Source organism: Pogona vitticeps, chromosome 3 (assembly GCF_051106095.1).
Source record: "Pogona vitticeps strain Pit_001003342236 chromosome 3, PviZW2.1, whole genome shotgun sequence".
Lineage (NCBI taxonomy): Eukaryota > Metazoa > Chordata > Lepidosauria > Squamata > Agamidae > Pogona > Pogona vitticeps.
The window spans coordinates 231,255,226-231,279,346 of record NC_135785.1 but is presented as its reverse complement, the minus strand read 5'-3'; the positions used below and the strand labels follow the sequence as shown (position 1 = coordinate 231,279,346).

The window sequence follows — 24,121 nt, the reverse complement described above, 5'->3', positions numbered from 1 at the left end:
TTTATGTCAAGGAAACAGCTTTGTTGTTGTTCTCTTTCGTCTGCAATGGATAGCCAGGCATCTGACTTAGAACATTCCTAATGTTACAGAGACAGAGTTCTGACTCCTGTCCTCTGAAGATGCCGGCCACAGAGACTGGCAAAACATTAGGAAGAAAAACCTCCAGAACGCAGCCAAACAGCCTGGAAAACCCACAGCAACAAACATTGTCACTCCTATAAAGCCATCTCAGCTACATATTTATTTAATTAAAATATTTAATATTTGCTTGAGAGCGCTGAAAAATATCTGCCAGTCAATCAAAGAAGATAATACTAGATAAATTGAGCTGAGAAAGGCAACTTTCTCTGTTCCTGATTCTGTCCTTTGTTGTTCATGAGTCTTCCCATCCCCCCAAAATAAGTGTGATGTAGTATGAAACACAGCAAGGATGGTCTAGGCCAGTGATGGCGAACCTATGGCGTGCATGCCACAGCTGGCACACAGAGCCTTCTCTGTGCGCACACTAGCCATAAGTCGCCATAGAGAAATACTTACCCATCCTCCGATCTCGGATTTCGGCACTCCCCTCTGCTGCTGCAGTGGTCCGCTCTAGCCCAATGGGGGATTAGAGGACCAGTAAGTATTTCTTTGTTAATACTGCCCATAGGAGAAAATAAAAGACACAAGTATTTAACCCTTGCAGTGCAGGAGCAGTTGTTTTTTCTAAACTAAAAAACTCAGCATTTGGGTTTTAATTGCAGTATTGGCACTTTGAAATAAATAAGTTGATTTTGTGTTGCAGATTGGGCACTCGGGCTCAAAAAGGTTCACCATCATTGGTCTAGGCTGTACTGCCACCAAAAGCAGGAAATTAGCCCTACACCCATACTCTCATGTACTGCAGAGGGCAGCATTTCCCTTCCTTTGATAGAGGTATCAAAAGAGGTTCCCTCTCCAAAGGATAGAAAGGCCACCTCATCCAAGGAAAAAGAGAAGGAGAAAGACAAGCAAGAGAGTGGGAAGGAGAATAAAAGAAGTTGTACAGTGGCTTTGCACCTGCCATGGTGATGCAGACTGGGGTCCAGCATCCAGTACCATATGAAAAAGTGTAGGAGGCATCTATGGCAGGGGTATTTAGAAAACTTGCCAGCCATAGTTTATTCATTTCTATGCATGTGTTTGTCTTTCTTTTCTCTTTGTACCTTTGTTACCACCTTGTCTTCAGTAAGGAGGTAAGTCTTTTTTTGCCAACAAAGGCCATTTTGTATAGAGAAGTTTTTTTACTGACTGACTGACTTATTGACTGGTAGGACTTTTGGGACCAACACTTCGTGCAGAGGTGGGAGACACACTCGTCGTCCATTTTAAGAATCTGGCTAGCAAAGAACTGAACATTCATCTGCAGGGGATATTGTATACCAGATGGTCAAAAGGTAAGTGCTGTGATAATAGGCTTGGATATTTTGGTCATTTTCTACCTCAATCTAAAAGCCATTCTGTTGCTGCTCTGTACCATCACATGATTGCTGGTGTGATGAATGACCCCCAAAAGGTCCTGCTATTGACAGCCCTGCACATTTTTTGCAGATTTAAGGTCGTAGCTTTCTTTGTTGAGTCAGTGTTTCTCCTGCAGGATCTTCCTCTCTTCCTGTTGTAGCAGACCAATTAAATTAATACTGTATTATTTTTCCTCCTCATGTGTGATTCAGATGTTGTTATAATATGGGATGGAATATGTATTTGGTTTTTAAATGGATTGCTTTTTTAAAAGTCCATATTCCCATTCGTAGAAGTGATGTGAGAAAATGTCATCTTGTTGATTCCGACAGTATACGGAACACTGGCTTTTTGATGAAATTTACATATAGCTCAATATGAACAAAGGGGAATAGGGTTACTATTGTATGTTTTTGACTCTGGGTTGTTCTTAGCTGGCAACAAAAATATAATATGCAAAGAAACACAGACATAAGCATGCTGAACTGTACACAGTGATCAAACACATATTAGGCGAACCCAGGTTTTCTTAGTCCAAAGGAGTTATTTTGATTAGAGATCCCAGATTCCCCAGTTAACAGTGGCAGTGCTGATTAGGGAATTATAGCAGTTGCAGTCCAAAAGTGTGTGTTATTTGGAGTTTAGAGACAACAGGTTGGGGAAGATTAAGTGTGCCTGTTTGTACACACACATAGACATGCGCTCACACACACCTATTGCCATTACCACCCCAACTACCCTTGTCATGAATTTCATTCTCCCAAAGGAGCTTTCCTTTTTTTAAAAAAAGTGTGCACATTTGCATATGCTAGCATCAAACATATTTTTACTGGTTGACTGATTTATATCTCACCTTTCTCCCAAAAACTGGAGCTCAAGGCAGCTCATAAGAGTTACTAAAAACAAGAGGCTCCCCTTTACATTCACCATTTCCTGGATAATAGTCAAGGAATGTGTTGAGAAATGGACTCTGAATATATATTAACTTGTTTCAATTTCTCTTCTTGCTAACTCTTGCCACTCAGACGGAAAAACACCTTTCTCAATTGTTGATTTCCAAAATTTGTATAGTGATGTATGAAATGACAGCAGGGATGAAATCAACAGTTTGGGCCCCAATAAAGTATGATGCTAAATTTCCAGCTGTATGTCTGTGGGAGATTCTCTCCCACTGTAAACTTCAGGTGGAGGGCATGAAAGGGTTGTTCTCGTTTTTTTAATGACTGTAGTATACAAAGAAGAGTAAGACTCACCAATCCTGTCCCCTACAATTCTGTACCTGATTGAGCCCTCCATCCTACAGCACTTGTTACCATCTATAAAAAGATCCATGCAGTTCAGTTGACCAGATGGGCGGGATATAAATACAATGAATGAATGAATGATTAAATTTAAGGTCATACATTCAGTGCCATGAGTAATTTGAGTGTTAATAGTTTGTGTTGGTTCCATTGAGATTTGTTCACTACATGAAAATGCTGGCACTATATTTTGCTCCACAATATCTAAGATTCGCTCAAGAATTTTGGCTTTCAGACAAAACAAACAGTAGGTCTGGAAAATTAAACAACAGTTGGTCGAGGTTTTTTTTTTAACTTCATTTTTTAGCTTTTTATTTTTATTGCTTCATTTGGCCAACACTTCCTAAAGCAAACTGAAATTTGAGCTTTGGTAGAAAAGAAAGGCTATCAGATAAGGATCACGGAGACAATGTTGATTTTCTGAGATCTGTGAACTTTGAATCTGGTCCATAGCTTTTATGTAGCAACAGACAGTTAGTCTGTCTCTGTGCATATTGTATTCACTTGGAGCAAGTGGTTTTCCTTTACTTGGAGCAAGTGGTTTTCCTTTACTGAATACTTAGGGAGATAGAATTCCCATGGATTGTGCAGCAGTAAGTGAAGAAGAAAGACCAGATGATACAATGCATGTGATCTATTTAACATCTTGGGGAACAGTCTTTATTTTCAAACATCTACTCCAGTTTTACCTTTGGGAGCGGTGCTGGGACACCTTTTCAACTAATTAGTAAAAGCTGCTTAATATATTTATTCTTGGTTCCAATTCTTGTTCTGTAGCTAAATGCCAACAGATCCATTTTGAAACAGAGGGCCAACGGACACACAAAGGTTTTATTCCCAGTAATTCAATCCTTTTGGAATCCTGGAATTAGACATGCAAAGGAAGCTGCTCACATTCAAGAGATAACCCAGAAGCTGATGTGCTTCTCCCTTTAAACGATTTTGACAATTACACTTTTTTCACCACTTGAAGGAACCTCCTCCTTGAATTACCGTAGTTTTTTCTGAATGTGTGTTTTGTCCTCTATATTTTATTGCAGGTTCTGAAGTTTTAAAAAGAAATAATAGTTGGCTGTTAATGTAGCTCTTCAGCAGTACAAAACAGCCACATATATCTGTAGCAAGCAGAGAAACCCCTGAGCAATACACAATTGTAGATAATGACTGTGAATGAATGTGTTTATGTGTGTTTACGTACACTCAAGAATATGCGTACACTTCTGCAGCAAATTTTGGTCTGGTAATGTAATGATAGATACGTAAACCCATGAACACTCACTCTGATATGTCAGTCCTTAAAGACTTTTGTTTAATATATGCAAGAGTTTTATTTATTCATAAGGGCATCCCTGTTATATGACTATTGTTTATTAAGGAAAGGTTTGTTAAGGAGTTCTTAGGGCAACTTCTCATCCTTTTGTCTCTCTTCTGTCACCGAAGATTCCTCATATTTTGATGGGATATCACAAACTGGAAGACTGGACAGTGCTGTTCCTCCAGGAAAGACATACAAATATGTGTGGGAGGTCACAACCGAAGCTGGACCTAGAGAAGCTGATCCTCCCTGTCTCACATACTCCTACTACTCTCACATAAACATGGTACAAGACTACAATTCAGGCCTTATTGGTCCCTTGCTGATATGCAAAGAAGGTAATAAAGTACCGAAATTTAGATAACTGTACGACATTCAGGTGCTGCTGGCTCCAGTTGGGGTTTACTGATAATTTGCTATCACCCTTCCACTCACACATGTATTCACAGTTGCTTATTTTACCCACCACAGCTCTTTGGTCTCTTTGGCAAAGTAGGCCCTTTTTTGACAGAACAGAATGTATCTTCTGAAAGGCTGTCACATAATGGTACAATTTGTCACCAAGTCTAATCATTAGACAGTACTTTGGAATTTATTTATTTATTTATTTATTTGCGTACCCCATTAGTGCAAAAGCACTATTCTGGGTGGTGAACAGTAAGTTAAAACCCATACCAAAACAAATAAAGATTTGAAAACTCACAATATAAAAACCAGACAGTACCGAAACAATTTACGGAAGTGGCAGGATAGGAGATGAACCAATTATCGACTTGAGTCAGTATGAAAGGCCTCCCTAAAAGGAAAGGTCTTGAGTTTTCTTTAGAGTACCAAAAGGGAAGGAGCCAGGTTTAGCTCCTCTGGGAGCTGATCCTATAAAGTTGGGGCCACCACAGAGAAGGCCCTGCCTATAGAAGCCTATATCATATATTGGAATTTGAGGCTGACCAAAAGATATTACTGGGATTATTTTCTCTGCGGCTGGAAAGAAAAGAACTGTTCTTTGGGAATGTGCACATTGTCTTCCTCCTCTTTCTCACTCCTAGTTGTGTTGATACTGATACTAAGACTTACAGCCTTTTTTTCCATAGGAAAAAAAATAAAGGTTGAGTACAATTACAGTAATATTAATAAATATATACCTTTAGTGAAACAAACCATTCACTGATGGCCCGGTACATTTTGCTGCCTGAACCATGGGCCAAATGACTTTCTCTTTCTCTCTCTTCTGAACATACAGACACCCTGCTAGGAACAAAGCTCAAATTAAGAAATTTTGAGTTAATGTAGATACCAATTGACACCTTCATTTACTGGTTATAAAGCCATTATTCATACAGTTCCTATCAAGACGTGTAGCGCACAGCTGGATGTATGGAATCAATTTGATGTGGTCTGAGGATGCGCACAGGGTATTTGGAGAGGTTTATCTAGCCACTTATGTTCACAACTCTGATCATTCTTGGCTAGTTAATTGTCTGGACCCAGTGTGTGTGTGTTTAGTCGTTTAGTCGTGTCTGACTCTTCGTGACCCCATGGACCAGAGCACGCGAGGCCCTCCTATCTTCCACTGCCTCCCGGAGTTGTGTCAAATTCATGTTGGTTGCCTCGCAGACACTGTCCAGCCATCTCATCCTCGATCGTCCCCTTCTCCTCTTGCCGTCACACCTTCCTAACATCAAGGTTTTTTCCAAGGACTCTTCTCTTCTCATGAAATGGCCGAAGTATTGGAACCTCCGCTTCAGGATCTGTCCTTCCAGTGAGCACTCAGGGTTGATTTCCTTCAAAATGGATAGGTTTGTTCTCCTTGCAATCCCGGGGACTCTCAAGAGTCTCCTCCAGCACCACAATTCAAAAGCATCAATTCTTCAGCGGTCAGCTTTCTTTATGGTCCAGTTCTCACTTCCATACATCACAACAGGAAAAACCCTAGCTTTGACTATTCGGACTTTTGTTGGCAAGGTGATGTCTCTGCTTTTCAAGATGCTGTCAAGATTTGTCATCGCTTTCCTCCCAAGAAGAAGGCGTCTTTTAATTTCGGGGCTGCTGTCTCCATCTGCAGTGATCATGGAGCCCAGGAAAATAAAATCTATCACTGCCTCCATGTCTTCCCCTTCTATTTCCCAGGAGGTGATGGGACCAGTGGCCATGATCTTAGTTTTTTTGATGTTGAGTTTCAGACTGTTTTTTGCACTCTCCTCTTTCACTCTCATTACAAGGTTCTTTAATTCCTCCTCACTTCCCGCCATCAGAGTGGTATCATCTGCATATCGGAGGTTGTTGATATTTCTTCCGGCAATCTTAATTCCGGATTGGGTTTCTTCGAGTCCAGCCTTCCTCATGATGTATTCTGCATATAAGTTAAATAAGCTGGGGGACAATATACAGCCTCGTCGTACTCCTTTCCCAATTTTGAACCAATCAGTTGTTCCATGACCAGTTCTAACTGTTGCTTTCTGTCCCACATATAGGTTTCTCAGGTGGTCAGGCACTCCCATTTCTTTAAGAACTTGCCATGAAGGCTTTTGCATAGTCAATGAAGCAGAAGTAGATATTTTTCTGGAACTCTCTGGCTTTCTCCATAATCCAGCGCAAGTTAGCAATTTGGTCTCGAGTTCCTCTGCCTCTTCGGAATCCAGCTTGTACTTCTGGGAGTTCTCTGTCCATATACTGCTGAAGCCTACCTTGCAGGATTTTGAGCATAACCTTGCTAGCGTGTGAAATGAGTGCAATTGTACGGTAGTTGGAGCATTCTTTGACACTGCCTTTCTTTGGGATTGGGATGTAGACTGATCTTTTCCAATCCTCTGACCACTGTTGGGTTTTCCAAACTTGCTGGCATATTGAATGTAGCACCTTAACAGCATCATCTTTCAAGATTTTAAATAGTTCAACTGGAATGCCATCACCTCCACTGGCCTTGTTGTTAGCCAGGCTATTTAAGGCCCACTTGACTTCACTCTCCAGGATGTCTGGCTCTAGGTCAGCAACTACATTGTCTGGGTTGTCCGGGATATCCAAATCTTTCTGATATAATTCCTCTGTGTATTCTTGCCACCTCTTCTTGATGTCTTCTGCTTCTGTGAGGTCCCTTCCATTTTTGTCCTTTATCAGGTTCCTCTGATATCTCCAATTTTCCTGAACAGATCTCTGGTTTTTCCTTTTCTGTTATTTTCCTCTATTTCTTTGCATTGTTCATTTAAGAAGGCTCTCTTGTCTCTCCTTGCTACTCTTTGGAAGTCAGCATTCAATTTTCTGTAACTTTCCCTATCTCCCCTGCATTTTGTTTCCCTTCTCCTCTCTGCTATTTGTAAGGCTTCCTTGGACAGCCACTTTGCTTTCTTGCATTTCCTTTTCTTTGGGATGGTTTTTGTTGCTGCCTCCTGGACAATGTTACGAGCCTCTATCCAAAGTTCTTCAGGCACTCTGTCCACCAAATCTAGTTCCTTAAATCTGTTCTTTACTTCCACTGTGTATTCATAAGGGATTTGGTTTAGATTATACCTGAGTGGCCCAGTGGTTTTTCCTACTCTCTTCAGTCTAAGCTTGAATTTTGCTATGAGAAGCTGATGATCAGAGCCGCAGTCAGCTCCAGGTCTTGTTTTTGCTGACTGTATAGAGCTTCTCCATCTTTGGCTGCAGAGAATATAATCAATCTGATTTCGATATTGCCCATCTGGTGATTTCCATGTATAGAGTCGCCTCTTGTGTTGTTGGAAAAGAGTGTTTGTGATGACCAGCTTATTCTCTTGACAAAACTCTATTAGCCTTTGTCCTGCTTCGTTCTGAACTCCAAGGCCAAACTTCCCTGTTGTTCCTTTTATCTCTTGGCTCCCTACTTTAGCATTCCAGTCCCCTAGAATGAGAAGAACATCTTTCTTTGGTGTCAGTTCTAGAAGGTGTTGTAAATCTTCATAAAATTGGTCAGTTTCAGTCTCCTCAGCAATGGTGGTTGGTGCATAAACTTGAATTATTGTGATGTTGAATGGTCTGCCTTGGATTCGTATTGACATCATTCTATCATTTTTGAGATTGTATCCCATTACAGGTTTTCCCACTCTTTTGTTGACTATGAGGGCCACTCCATTCCTTCTACGGGATTCTTGCCCACAGTAGTAGATATGATAATCATCTGAGCTGAATTCGCCCATTCCTGCCCATTTTAGTTCACTGATGCCCAGGATGTCGATGTTTATTCTTGCCATCTCCTGTTTGACCATCTCCAGCTTCCCAAGGTTCATAGATCTTACATTCCAGGTTCCTATGTAGTATTTTTCTTTACAGCATTGGACTTTCCTTTCACTTCCAGGCACGTCCACAGCTGAGCGTCCTTTCGGCTTTGGCCCAACCACTTCATTAGCTCTGGAGCTACTTGTACTTGTCCTCCACTCTTCCTCAGTAGCATGTTGGACGCCTTCCGACCTGAGGGGCCCATCTTCCAGCGTCATATCTTTTAGCCTTTTGTTTCTGATCATGGGGCATTCTTGGCAAAGATACTGGAGTGGCATTGCCAGGTCCTACTCCAGGTGGATTGCGTTTAGTCGGAACTCTCCACTATGTCCTGTCCGTCTTGGGTGTCCCTGCACGGCATAGCCCATAGCTTCTCTGAGTTACTCAAGCCCCTTCGCCACGACAAGGCAGCAATCCATGAAGGGGCTGGACCCAGTACTGGTGTGGATTAGGGCCAAAAAACTAAAGATGAATCATGACAAGACAGAAGTCCGTTAAGTCAGTAGTTTCTGAAGCTAGTGGTTTGTTGTACTATTCTTCTGATGAGATACACTAATTACTGAAGGGGCAGGTGGATGGTTTGAATCCAGTGTTGGCCAGAATCCTGTTAAAGATTTATGTGGGTACAAGTCAAACTGTGTAACTATGGCAGATTGCACAACATGCATGTTTCTAGTAATGCTAGACTTTCTAGTAATTCTAGACTGGCACCTTACTAGTTAAGCAGTAATTTGCCACAGTGACTTGCGCTATTTAACTTAATATATGGAAAAAATTAATAGGATCTACCCATTGTCTCTTGGGACCCTAGTGGCCCTGGTGTCTCACACCGGCTTTGATCACATCTGTCTGCTTGTCAGCCCATAGCAGTTGCCATCCATGCTTTAGTAATCTCCAGAGTGGGTTATGTAGTGCGTTATACATTGGGATGCCCTCAAAAAAAGTCTGGAGACTTTAAATAGTACAGAATACAAGTGCCAGAAATCTGTCTGAATTGCCAAATTGAGTCATGTTACTTCTCTATGCCTATAATCGTATTTCTGCTTTATTTTCTGTGCAGGAAGCTTGAATGAAGATGGGACACAGAAACTATTTGACAAGGAGTATGTGTTGATGTTTGGGGTATTTGATGAAAGCAAGAGCTGGCAAAAAGCACCTTCCCTCGTATACACAATAAACGGTTATGCCAATGGAACTCTGCCGGGTATTGCATAAGCTTGCCTTGACCAACATTAAGGTGATTTGTTAAAACGTCCGTTCCAATTAATACTCTTTGTTTTTCAGATGTACAGGCCTGTGCATATGATCGTATTAGTTGGCATTTAATGGGGATGAGTTCTGGCCCTGAACTTTTCTCCATCCATTTCAATGGACAGACCCTGGAACATAACCGGTACAAAGTCTCGACTGTCAACCTTGTTGGAGGTGCATCAGCAACAGCAAACATGTCTGTGAGCAAGACAGGAAGATGGTTAATATCCTCCCTTGTTGCTAAGCATCTGCAAGGCAAGGAGACCTTTGTTATACGATTGGTTTCACTTTTTGGCCATTAGTCTGTGGTGGGAAGTAGTGTATACATTTTTGTACAACTAAATATACATATTAAACAGGTAGTTGAACAACTGTAACAATGTCAAGATCTTTTTCTTGTATCAAGATCATAAAGAACTTTCAAAATAACATTGGAAGCATCAGGGGCAGGCAATGAGATGGCTAGAGAAAATATCTGGCATGAAAAAAATACAGTTTATTTGCAAGGTGACTTAAGTGGCACTAGCAATGTGACTCAAGACTCAACATGGGGGTTTCTGGGGAGATTTGTGATTTGACTTTGCAACTCAGACCCATTTATCCGAGTCGCGCTGTCAAGTCCCTATGGGCCTGCCACTGTGGCTGGTAACAATACATTTGAATAAGGGGTCAAACATAAGCTGATACCGTTCTAAGCAGTTTAATAATAGTTTTAATTAAATCAAAGTTTGCAACCTGTTTACCCCAAGGGTGATAAAGATTTGAGGTTGTACAGAACACACACACACATGTACACACGCAAACATGCACTGTACCTATGCACATGCACACAAGCAATCCTTTTTCATCCCTGAGGGGCAAAGGAGAGCTTAAGCCAAATGTTTCCATGGGCCACATCAAGAATGTCAGTGTGCTGCTAGGGATGCCTTATTCTTCATTTTTACACCTTTACAGTGATGCATGGCTCACATATTCCCTTCTTCTGTGGATTAAAAAGGATGGCATTCTGAATACTTTGTGAATGGAGAAAAATTTTGTTTAGGCCTATTGGAAAATTAGAAATATAAAACACATAGCTTTATTGTAATGTAATATGGCTAAAAGACTAAATGAATAGCCCTGAAAAATACATGTCTCTAAACATCTCACCTTCATCCAAACAGCATACCCAACATTAACTCTGTCCCCTCTCTCTTTCGAATCAGCTGGAATGCATGGTTATCTCAATGTAGAAGACTGTGGAAATCCAGACACATTAACAAGGAAACTGTCTTTCAAAGAACTGAGGATGATTAAGGACTGGGACTATTTCATTGCTGCAGAAGAAATAATATGGGATTATGCTCCAGATATTCCTGACACTGTTGACAGGTAATTTAGTGATATGTGGGTATGGGAGTAGTGGAGGATATAGCTAGCAAATCAGTTTCCCAAGTTTTAAAATTCTGTATTTCTGCTATTCTGGGCTTATTTAAATGCCAGGGTCCTGCCACGTGGCAAAGCATTGGCAGTTAGCTGAGTGACCTGTGGTTAGCTGAGGGAGGTGGCTGGTGAGAGTTCAAAGGGAGCAGCAGTTACCGTATTTTTCGCACCATAAGACACACTTTCCCCCCCACAAAACAGGGGGGGTGGAAAGTCTGTGCGTCTTATGGAGCGAAGAAAACAGATTATATTTTCCTGCTTTCTTCTCCTAAAAAATTGGCACGTCTTATGGAAAGGTGCGTCTTATGGAGCGAAAAATACGGTATTTGGGAAAGTTTCTAAATATGTCCTATTAAATTTGAAGCCATGTTTGCTTTTAGATGTCATGCTAAACCACAGTTTAGCAGAGAGTTTATTTATGGTATTTTCTTTGTGAGATTTCCCTTATACAAGCATAAATCAACAATAGGATTATAGCCAAAACAACTACCGTAGTTACATGTAATTATATTATAACTAGCTACTTATGAGAAGAGTGAATGTGAAGAATGAATTGCTATACTAGGTAAATGTTGATGTAGGTCAAAACTGCAGGAAGACAAAAAAAAAAGAATATGAAAATTTATTCGGCTTAAATGGTCAGTCTTTCCATTTCTATGTTGTTAGCCTCCTAGAGTGGTCCTGACCCAACCAGATAGACGGGATATAAATAAAATAAATAAAAAATAAAAAATTCTAGGAGCAGTTTGGTTTGAATCAGATCTCACTCAAAAGCAAGTATATGGGAGAATCTCATGCCAATATCATTCTCTTGGCATGCTAGACTGTTGCAGATTGTTCTGGACACTCTCCTTCATTTACAGAAAAGGGTTCCTGCATATTGCAGAAATCATGTTTATTTAAATCAATAGTCAAATATATTTGCGGGGGGGGGGGCACTACATTTGGTCACTTGGTATGACATACAGAGACATGCACACCCAACATTAACTCTGTATTTGTGTCCCTTTGGATGTTATTGGATCCCAACTAACATGGCCAAGGGTCAATAATAATAACAACTCTGTGCCATCAAGTTGATTCTGACTTAGGGTGACACTTTCCAGGATTTCCTAGGTAGAGAATATATAGAAGTGGCTTACCATTCCCTTCCTCTGGGGGCACCCTTGGACTGTATGTCTTGCCCAAGGCCACACAGGCTGGCTCTTCTTCCCAGGAGGTCCACTGGGGAATCAACTCTGAACCCCTGACTTTGTAGCCAGATACCTAAACGACTGAGCAATCTGGCCAGCTGGTCAAGGGTCATGAATGATATAAACTGTAGCCCAACAGCAACCTGCCCTGTATCTGTGCCCACATAGCTGCCTTCCACACCTCTTAACTGGGGTATCTTTGAATTGCAAAAAGACATAATATTTATGTTCTCACATTTGTCAAAACAGACTTTTGTACCCACAGGGACTTCTGTTTCCTTTGGAAGAGTGTTATGGTTGCCAAGTCAGCAGTACTCCCCTCCCTGAAGTTGCAAGGCTAAAGCCTGAAACCACAGGCATGGGTCCCTGTGACACTGCGTAGCCAGGATGGTTAGTGTTCATTGCAGAATTCTGCACCCCATCTCCATCCTGCCTTTGTGCCATTGTTGGCAGGGTTTGTTTAAGAAGAATGCTCATGAATCACAACAGTGGTGCTCCACTCCCTGCCTTGCTCCAAAAAGCCCAGAAGGCCCAACACTGTACATCAAACAGCCATGCATGAGGGGAAGGACTTGGGAAACAGCCTTTGGGCACATACTTTAAAGCCACCCCTACACAAAAATCAAATGATCTCCTCCTCCCAGCCGGTACCCTGAGATCTGCCCATTTCCCTCTGTTGAGGAAATTGTACACAGCTAGGCTATATTTACTGTAATCTTACTGTAATTTTTCTTTCTCTTTTCTTTTCTTTTCACTTTCAAAGAAAATATAAAGCTCAGTATCTCGAAAATTTTTCAAATCTCATTGGCAAGAAGTATAAGAAGGCTGTCTTCAGGCAATATAAAGATGAAAGCTTCAGCAAGCGCATAGACAATACTTGGAGTAAAGAACATGGCATTCTTGGCCCTGTAATCAGAGCTCAGGTCAGGGACAGAATAAAGGTAAGGAAAAAGTATGGGAAAACATAGCCTAAATGTAATCATTTAATTCCTTTATTTTATTATTTATTTAAACTATTTTTACCCTGCCTCTCCCCTTTTAAGGCATTCATACATAATGCTACAATGACTCTCACTCGCACGCTTCGTGTATGTCTAAAATTATCCATATCTTTACATTCTGTTGGATTCAAAATATGCTAGACATGTTCAGGTACAATTGAAATCTATGGCACTGGACTTAATCATCATTAGCTTTTCACACTGATTTCAATGTGACCCAATTGTAACTAACTTATATTCATTTCAAGCCCTTATGCTTCCTGTGTAGTTTTCTAGTTCTTCTGATAAAAGCTCCTTTGTATTGTTCATGTTGATCAGTACATCCTATAAGCCAATACAGTATTTCTTTGGTCTGACTCTGCAGTTCTTGACCTGTTAAGACCCTGTAAAACAATGTAGGGAGTGCCTACATGACCTCATATTGTCAGATTTCTGCTTTTGTTTAATTATAGGCAGAAAGGGAATGAAATATGACTGTAGAGTTCACATTTCTCTGTTGCCTCCTATATTCTAAACCTTATCGAGCATCTGTGAGGCATCCTGAAATGGAAGGTGGAAGTATGCAAGGTCTCTAACATCCACCAGCTCTGTGATGTCGTCATGGAGGAGTGGAAGAGGACTCCAGTGGCAACCTGTGAAGCTCTGGTGAACTCTATACCCAAGAGAGTTAAGGCAGTGCTGGAAAATAATGGTGGCCACACAAAATATTGACATTTTGTGCTCAATTTGGACACCTGAGACTTGTGACATTAATGGGTCTCATAACACCAGGGAAGGAAAACAGCTACTTGGGCCCAGTTTGGACATTGTCACTTAGGGGTGTACTCACTTTTGCTGCCAGCGGTTTAGACATTAAAGGCTGTGTATTGTGTTATTTTGAGGGGACAGCACATTTACACTGTTATACAAGCTGTATACTCACTACTTTACATTGTAGCCAAGTGTCATTTCTTCAGAGTTGTTACATGAAAAGATATACTAAAATATTTATGAAATGTGAGGGGGTGTACTCACTTCTGTGATATATTGTATGTTCTTATCACTAACAACATTTTAGCAGCTTCCATTAAGATCTGCAGTTGTCATTCCCCTATCCAACTGTTAAAAACATTTAGCAATCAATCACTTATAAGACCATTGCTCTGCTTAACCTACCAAAATCCTTTCCTCCCCCTACTCCCTATGTCTGTATATATATTTGCGTACTAAGGTGGCATGCCCCTGAAGAAGTTGGCTACAGTCCACAAAAGCTTATGCCAAGTAAAACATTGTAGATTTTAAGGTGCTATAATGCTCTTTGGGCAGAATGCTATGTGTTCCTTCAACTCTTGTTGAACAAGTGGTTTTACTATTTCTAAGCTTGGGCAAGAGATATCCAGCAATAGCAACTTGCACAGGCTTGGCAACTGTCCACATGCCTGTGCCACAGGTATTGTGTGAGTGGAAGGAATGGACAGGATTTTGCCCTTTGTGGCTTTTGCTCCGAACACACTACCAAGGACTACCCCTCTGGCAGATTTCTGACACTGTAGCAATGCCTCTGCTCCATTTCTAGACACTTCTGTATGCATCATAAAGATGTTTTCCTACTCCTCCTTTCCTCCTCTTCTGTCAGGGCAAATGTTGCCCATAAAGAAGGTTAAATTAAAGCACTTAGTTTGTGCTGCATTTCTGAAATAATATGGGTTTATTTAATAGGCATCGACTACAGGTAAATGTGCAGTTTTCTTCCGTTACTTAAATGTAACATCCATAGTTCATCAGTGAAAGATACTGCTTGAGATGAGCTATATCTTTCACAGCTTCTACAAGAACTGAATAGAGACAGTACTTATAGTAGGAATGCAGGGAGTATTTCTTTGAACTTTTGGATAAGAGCTAATATTTCCCGCCTTCTTGACACTGCCATTTTTAAACTGGACAATTTTCTAGCAACATGATTTTAAGTGGAAGCTGTCAATGTCATGAATGTAAAACCTTGTTTGAATTTTTGTTTAATTTTAATTGCAATAAAGTGGAATGGGCTACTGTTAATCCAATTTTGGCAATGACCTTGCTGTTTATTTCAGTAACAAATAACAAGATCTTCACTACCTGGGATAAAAATGAGTAATATGCAAGAATAATTGGTGTCACAAAACAACTGTAATAACACCAGCATTTTACTTTGATAACAATTTGTGCTTGGTGCTTAATAGTGCTGTATTTGAGTTCAAATGGTACTGTATATTTTTAATCATGTCTAGAAATTCCTCATTGTATTATTATAATAGATAGTTTTACATTTATATGCTGTTTGAGGCTTTTTTAGTAGAAAAGAAGGATAGTTTTAATAGTATAAAAATACAGTATGAAGATTTTCTGCCTTGATCACTAATTTGTAGTGGAAAGGTGGAGTACAAATGTAATAATTATATTGTATTGTGTTGCGTTGCATTGTGATTGGTATTTATATGGCAAATACATATCCTCTCTCTTTGCATTTAAACAGATTGTATTCAAAAATATGGCTAGTCGACCATACAGTATTTATGTACATGGAGTTACACTTTCAAAGGATGCAGAAGGAGCTGTTTATCCTTCAGATTCCAAAGGTTAGATATTTATTATTTCTAGCATGATTTCTTCCTGACTTTTTTGTATCACACAGTTATAGTTATTGCAATGGTATTTTAGCAGTCTCAGTGAGACAGCTGGTCACTTTGTTATATAGCACAGTGGTCCCCAACCTTGGGCCTCCAGATGTTCTTGGACTTCAACTCCCAGAAATCCTGGCCAGCAGAGGTGGTGGTGAAGGCCTCTGGGAGTTGTAGTCCAAGAATATCTGGCGACCCAAGGTTGGGGACCACTGATATAGCAGATTAAAAAGGAAAAGAAAAATAGAAATCTTTTTAAAAGGCTTTTGAACAAACTAACCATTCATTATAAAGTAAGTCATATAATACGCACGAAAAGTAGAAGATATTAACAGAACAGTTAAAGAAATGATGTTAATGGAGCTGGAGCTGATATAAAAAAGAGAGTTTGACTAATTAGTTTTCACACTGCAGTATTTCTTACCTTTTGTAGGATAAAAGGAATGCCATATATAGATTCACACATTGTTCCAGAAAAAAACAGAACGTGTTAGAGCTACAGTATAGGAGGAAAGAGTATATAACCTTCAGGATCTGAATGAGTTTTAGATATCATAGGATGATGAATGAAGTGATAAAATAAGTTAATAAAGACCACAAAATCTTAAGTGTGTAAAATGCAAAAAGCTAGAATAGATGTAATGAGAAATGGAAAGTATATATTTAATTCTACTCCTGCTGCCAGAAGTTCAGTTGTGCAAACCTTAATAGTGAATTGCTGCCAGTTAAGAGTTTGAAGCTTGTATTTCTTCTCACATGCTAACTCACACAACTGGCATGTGATCGTGGATGTAGTTGCTAACTTCTCAATTCATTGCTGAGATCTGTGCTCTTGAACTGACAGAGTGTGGATTATGGGTAAAGTTGCATCTGATTCTTCACTATAAAATGAATGGTAAAATAAGTGTACAAAGTAGAAGAACTTACTGGCTGAAGAACCATAGGGATTAGTTGAGATGCAGCTGTTTACAGCTGTTGTATCAAACTCAAAATGATCATGGTGGTATCTAGCCACCAGGAGGAGAAAAACAAAAAGGAAAGGATGGTATTTATGCTATACAGAATAAATGCCTTGCTCATGCTGTTGTTCCATTTATGCTTACTTCAGAGAACATCACTGAAGGTAAAGCAGTCCAACCAGGGGAAATCTACATATATGAATGGACCGTACATGACACAGATGAACCCTCAGCAAAGGATGCCCAATGCATTACCAGATTATATCACAGTGCTGTAGATGTCACAAGGGATATCGCCTCAGGGCTAATTGGGCCACTTCTGATTTGTAAACGCAAGGCACTTGACAAAAAGGGGATACAGGTACTGTAAACAATTGAAAACTGAGAGAGATTATAGCCGCATGTTACTTCCAGTTCATGGATAGTTGCTTCAAAGACTGCTGTCATATTCACACTTACCTGGGAGTCTCTCCCACTGAACCCAATAAGTTTTCCTTCCTTTTGATTATATCTATAGCCTTGCATAATCATGGTTGCTGAGAAACAGTGGGAGAGATATGTGTGGCTCTGCCTCCTTATGTTCTGGTTGTGAGCTTCCCATAGGCTTCTGGTTGGCCATAAGGCTTTGATCAAACAAGGCTGTTCCTGAACGCAAAACAGAAGACATTAGCAGAACAAAGAATGCTGTTAATGCAGTTGGAGGAGGTGGAAAAGAGAGGGCTTGACTAGTTATTTTCCACAATATGGCTACAGTAGTAGAGACACGGAACATGGTCCCACCTAGCATTGTTCATTGGACACTTTGGGTCAGATCATGGTGATCCTGAGTCCATTCATGGATGTCATTGAAGCTTTGAGTGGAGCCACAGTGAGACTGTTACATGTCTTGACCTCTTCAATGTCTTGACAATGATGTGAATCGATTCTCCCTTAAATAGTGAAAGACCTCTGCTTTCTCTCACCTTTGTATTTCACTTTTCTGCATTTTTTGGGTTTCTGATTGGTTACTGGAAGGTGAGCATGGACTTAATTTGCAAGTTTAACTGCTGAGACTACCATCTCTGAGGAACCTGTATTGTGAAGAAAAATGGGCAAATAGCAAGGGCCAGTTTGTGCCCCAGGCAGCCTCTCCAGAAAGAGTCTATCCATCTTCAGGAATCTTGGTATGCTTGTCAGGATGAAGAGAGTGAAGGCCTCTAGTGAACTATCAGAAGCTATGACACATACTTATGTTTTTACAGAATAAAGCTGATGAAGAGCAACATGCAGTTTTTACAGTGTTTGATGAGAACCAGAGCTGGTACTTAGAGGACAATATCAAGGAATATAGCGGCAGTCCCTCCACTGTTAAGAAAGATGACCCCAAATTCTACAGGTCTAATGTCATGCACAGTGAGTCACCAGAGCCATGATTTCACAAACTGTACAAGGGTCCAACATGTTAAATTTTAAATGTTGCTGTAAAATCCTGCACAGCATTACTTTAGACCGCATGGGGGGGAAGGATGATATTGTTATGTGTTTGCTATATTTGCTTTGAAGGATTTAAAGATTTTAACAAGAGTTTAATTTCCCAGAAGCCAACACCATTAGCTGTGCTGGCCAGGACCTTTGGGTTGTTGTAGTCCAAGAACATCTGGGGATCACTGGGTTTGTTGTAGTCCAAGAACATCTGGGAATCACTGGTTTAAACTGAGCAAAATGACTGTTTAATATTTCCTAAGCAGAATGGAAATTATATGCAGATTGTGTATTTTTAACTGGAAACATATATATGACACAAAGATGACATATTTTTGAATGTTCTCCTCCATTTGTAAAGCAAAAAATAAAAACAAAAAGCAACTCCTTGAATGAAGTAAATTAATGCATCACAAAGAGCAATTTATAACCTTCTTTGTTGCATACAAGGAGCTCTTATGTCCAGGAGCATAAAATTGACAATTTCACCCTAAAGTGACAGAATCCAGAAATGCTATGTTCCTTTCTATGTAAATTGCAGAATACCTGTTGCATGGAATCCTATTATATGCTGTAATTATCCTGGCATAATTCCATTAACATAAGATCTGGAGGCAAATTGCCAAAGGTTAAGAAATGTCAGCATGTACTATTGCACACTGAGTCATGCAACTAGTGTGTAATAAGAAAATGCCTATTCTGATTTCTTAATTTGTAGCAATTTGCCATTGAAATGTACACCATGTACATCTATGTAGTTATACTGTTGGGTATAACTAATAGGATTTTGACAGCAGTGCCAAGGTTTGGCAACATGTTTTTGGATTCCAGCTCTCTTCAGCTCTAGCCAGGAAGCCAATGAGAATGATGAAAATTCAAATTCAAAATTTTAATGCATTTCCCATGTCTGCTCTATATGAAAAGTCCTTCATTTCTTATGCATTGAGATCTCAACTTTTTATAATGTTCATGAAATTAGAGGCATTTTTAGGCGTCCTCTTTTTAACATGTATTTGTGGGGGAATCTCATGAAAATCAATGAAAATTTCTTCTGAATAGGAGTGCAAAGGACAGTTTTGTTAACTGTATTTTTCTTTTAAATTTTAGCCATCAATGGCTATGCATCTGATAGAACCGACATCTTGGGATTTTGTCAGTCTGAGATTGTTGAATGGCACCTTGCCAGTGTAGGTATTCAGGATGAGATAGTGCCTGTACATCTCTCTGGTCACACTTTCCTAAGCAGAAGAAAAGAACAAGATATTTTAAATCTTTTCCCCATGAGTGGTGAATCAGCTACTGTAACCATGGACAACATTGGTAAGTGAGAGGGCAGTGATCCCCAACCTTTTTGGCTCCGCGGACTGGTTTATGGCACGTGCAGGGGAGGCATGCATGCATCCGTGTGTGCATGTGGGGGGCATGCATGTGGGGGCAGCGGGAGATCTGTCTCCGTGGCCCATTCCTGCCAAGGCCACGGACCAGTACCAGGCCATTGGGGACCCCTATGATAGGGCTATAGCTGATCATATATTTGTTTAATTATTTGCAGTATTTATAATTCTCATTACAATTAGATCCTGAGGTCAGCTTGTACTAAGCTTACAAACAAGTCTGACAGTAGAAAAATACAGTAGAAAAATAAACAAACCATAAAAGTTATGAAATTTCATTTAGTCCATCTCAGTAGAACTTTGACCAGGAGAGCTGAAGAAGATATTCCCTAGGGCTTTTCTAGGCAGGGTACAAGTTCCCTTATACACAAACACCCCATTATCCTGGCTTGCCCCCGTTTGTCTTACCAGTATTTTTGCCTACACTGTTTACACACTGTCTTGGGCTAGTGCTGCATGAGACACCCAATGAAGCTGTTTTCTTACCCATCTCCCTAGTCAACAACAGAGGCCAAATATCTCTTGAGGGGATAGATACAATGAGCTGCTGCTTATGCCAGTATACCTGAAGGGACAGTTAACACAAGTGAATTCTACCCAAGCAATGGTGGTAACAGAAACCCAATTCCGGCCCAACTCCTGTTTTGTATCATCAGAACAACTGAGCTATACAACCAGCTCCCAGTACTAAGTATCTGGCTGTGGAGCCAGAGATTGGGAGTAAAAGAGTACACACTATTTTCTGGGAGTGTAGGTCTCCTTTTTTAAAAAATCACATTCTCTGCACATCTTGTTTTAACTTAGAAAAGCCCATATATATTGAAAAGTGCACCTAACTTAGCAGAAGCAGTGAGGAGCATGGAAATGGACCGGGGACTGTATGAAGCCTCTTTGCCGTGTATTGCCCACTATGCTCTATACAACCTGATTTCTTTTGCATTATTAGGAACCTGGCTGCTATCATCATGGGGCTCCCGGGAAATGAACAATGGCATGAGGCTAAGATTTAGAGATGCCAAATGTGATAAGGATTATGAGGGAGAAAATGAAGATGACTTTGATGAAGAAGAAGATGATGTTTCTGTTAGTTATGTAAATGTTGTCAAATTTGCCCCTGAGAAGGCTCAGCTATCAAAAGGGAAAGAAAAAGAGAACAGAGGAGTAGTAGTGGATGATTCTCAAGAACGAAAGGCAGCAGAACTAGGATTTTTAGATGAAGAAAATAAGAAAGAACAGTCAAGTGAGCTGAATGGTGTGTCTGTTGAAGAAGAAGAAGATGAAGAACAGCGAATGTTTGCTGCAATGCTAGGACTTCGATCATTTAATGGGTCAGATACCAAGGAAGAAGAGCTCAATCTCACTGCTATTGCTGGCGAAGAAGAAGTGTACAGCATCAGGTCTGATGGCGATGGTTTTTTAAATAATGATTCATCTGGGAACTCTCACCAGGAGTTCACAAATAACAGTGATCCTTCACATGGTGATAGACTGCAAGAAATTCTAAGTACAACATCTTACCCAACTTCAGTTGAATCCTTCCTTCCCAACACATCTTTGTCAGGAGAAATTTCATTTTCAGATATCACAGGGGCCGTTAGTACCTTGTCATCTCAACAAAGCCAAGATGACCATGAGGACAATGCTACTCAGACCTCAGGCATATACACACAAACACTAGAGCCTCAATATTTGAGAACAAATGAGACTGACCAGAGCAAAATTGAAGTGAAATTGGTCAGCACCAATGCTCCCTTTCTGGAGAAAGAAGAAAATGAAACTGAAAGGGATACTTCTGAGGGGAGGCGTGAAAAACGAATTCTGTCAGAGGCCACACTGTTTGCCCTTAAAGAGATGTGTGCCCTGCTGCTTCATGTACAACAAAAGGGAAATCTTTCTACTTTAGACAACACCACTTCAAAGATTCAATTTCGTGCCGTTCCTACTGAAGAAGATGCCCTCAGCTTAAATAATGTAGAAACTGATGACTTTTTATATGATTATGAAGATGATAAAGGGGAAGAAATGACAGAGCCTTCCTGGTTATCAACTAACTTAACTCTAGTAATGGAAGAGATGGTGGAAGTTAATGGTTCTGACCCACAGCATGTTCCTGAACTGGCGTTCTCAAGAACTGAAAAGTATGACAATTTGACCCTGGATAGTCTATTAGGCAGCTTTGTTTCTCCTCCCATCCCAAAAGCTGTCAAGAACATGACAGGATCACCTCGTCAACGACCAAAGTGTCCCCCTAAAAAGACAGTTTATGAATGGAATGCTGTCTCTGAGAAGACAAATGATGAGACACAAGCAAGTTTCACTAAAGATGCTTACAATGAATTGCAGAACAACTCCCAAAATGCCACAATGTTTCCAGAAAATACCACATTAAGTAGTAAAAGGAATCTGGAGTTATATAAAAATGATTCCCCATTTGAAATAGGCCAACCAGAAATAAGCAAAAAACATGAGGCTCTGAATGAAAAAAGAAATGAAAACTGCACTATCAAGACATCTGGGACTTTCATAAAAGCCCGACGCAAGACAAAACCCTCAAGAGTTCTAACAGCAAGAACATCCAAACCTCTCATGACACCTAGAGGGTTCAGCCAGACCTCAATTGCCACTGAGGCTAAGGATACAATGCCGCTAAATGAGACCAATGACACTCACCCTCAAAACCAAGTTAAACCAGTTGTTACAATAGGCCTTCCCATTGAAAATGGAGACTATCAGGAATATGTCCTAGACAACGTAGAATATGAAGACAGTAGCAGTGATTCATATGAATTTCAAACTGTCTACTATGACAACCCCTATACCGGAGATTCCCGACTTGACCCTACTACCGTGCGTGACCCGGATGATATAGCCGGACGCTATCTACGTGCTTTGAAGAAAGGAGGAAATGTGAGAAGATACTACATCGCAGCTGAGGAGATTTTCTGGGACTATGCAGCACATAGAAAAAGGTTTGATGGAATTATTTCTCTTTAATCATAACCCATAACAGGTTCAATTCAACACACTGTTTGTTCAATCCTATATACTTATACTCATCATTAATTCCTGCTGAGTTCCTTTGGGTTTACTCTCAGGTTGCAGTCTTAGCCTTAAAATATATATTTGTTCTTATTCATGGGCTGTTAATTAAGGTTTGAACTGTATCTTGTGTTAGGAAGGAAGGACGCCTAGTTTTAGCAGAAAAGAGAACAACAAAAGTAAGGAAATTCCAGAGATACAGTTAAACATCAAGAGAAAGTGCCTTATAGAAAACCGATTTGACAATGGAACAGATTGCCTGATGAGATGTGAAGCTCTTCTGCACCTAGTATGTTTTAGCAGAAGATGGATGACTGTTTGCTAGGGATGGTACAACTGCCAGTTTCTTACAGTGAGCAGAGGGTTTGGATCTTCAGGGTCTCTTTCAATCCTAAATTGTTATGATATGATTAAATGTTGTCAGTGTAGCTTAGTTAGTTGAGTACTCTGGCTGCAAAGCTAGAGGCTGAGAGTTTGATTTCCCCACTGGCCTTGCACGAGAAAAGCTAGCTTGTGTAATCTTGGGAAAGTAGTGTAGTTCCAGGATACCTCCAGAAGAAGGGAATGGTGGACCACTCTGAGTACTTTCTAAGTAGAAAAACCCAGAAAGGGTTGCTGGAATGGATTTTATGACATTTTATTTATTTATTTAGAAAGTGTGGCTGCTGTTATAAATATGCTTACTAGCAAGTAAGTCTAATTATCTTAGATAATCATCATCATAGAACTGCAGAGCTGAAAGGGACCCTATGGATATCATCTGGTCCAGCCCTTGTCAAGGAGACACAGTGTGGAATCAAATTCCTAACCTCTGGCTCAGAAGCCAGAAACCAAAAACCACTGAGCCATCTGGCAGTTTTCCTATAGAACACAATGGGGCTTACTACCAAGCAGTATGCATAGGACTCTGCTGTAAGCAGTATTACATTTAATTTTTTTTTGATAACTACAGGAATTAGCATCATAATTAATGAATAATATTAATAGGAGTCCTTTATTTCATTAATCATCTCTACTAATTTTATTCTTTGTTAACCTCTGGAATTTCTTGGCAAAAACCCATAAAATTTTTATATTCCATGCTTTAGAAAGAAAAAAACGGTGAACTAAACTGTTGCCTTTGGTTGTGATCCGGAAAGATGGGGGGGCTTATGATCTCTGCACAACTAGCCTGGGTTTTCATGGCCATGTTTTCCCAAGAGCAACTCCTCTGCTAGACATAAGTTCCAACTTATGAAAGAGAAGAATCTTCAGAAGAAGTCTGATAAGGCAGGGAGCCTGTTGTTCAAAAACAGAATGTCAAAAGTTAAATTATGTGTGCCCAAGCTGCTGGACATATCTAGAGGAGCTCATGGAAATCTGGTGTGACTTTTAATACAGGATCAAATAATCAACTTGAGTGCTGTGATTCTTCCATGGTTTCAATGCTTCCCAGACCAA

The 24,121-nt window shown here is 40.2% G+C and overlaps 1 protein-coding gene across 1 annotated transcript in view; it reads left to right on the top strand.

The window, feature by feature from the left end:
- Positions 1-24,121, top strand: part of F5 (coagulation factor V) — a 44,374-nt gene that overhangs the window by 3,768 nt on the left and 16,485 nt on the right. Inside the window, exons 3-13 of the mRNA XM_020784942.3 lie at positions 1,293-1,415; positions 4,221-4,433; positions 9,386-9,529; positions 9,610-9,831; positions 10,782-10,947; positions 12,955-13,132; positions 15,684-15,786; positions 16,937-17,148; positions 18,029-18,179; positions 19,356-19,568; positions 20,589-22,611. Of these exons, the coding sequence (XP_020640601.3) occupies positions 1,293-1,415; positions 4,221-4,433; positions 9,386-9,529; positions 9,610-9,831; positions 10,782-10,947; positions 12,955-13,132; positions 15,684-15,786; positions 16,937-17,148; positions 18,029-18,179; positions 19,356-19,568; positions 20,589-22,611 (3,748 nt within the window). The remainder of the gene's footprint in view (positions 1-1,292; positions 1,416-4,220; positions 4,434-9,385; positions 9,530-9,609; positions 9,832-10,781; positions 10,948-12,954; positions 13,133-15,683; positions 15,787-16,936; positions 17,149-18,028; positions 18,180-19,355; positions 19,569-20,588; positions 22,612-24,121) is intronic.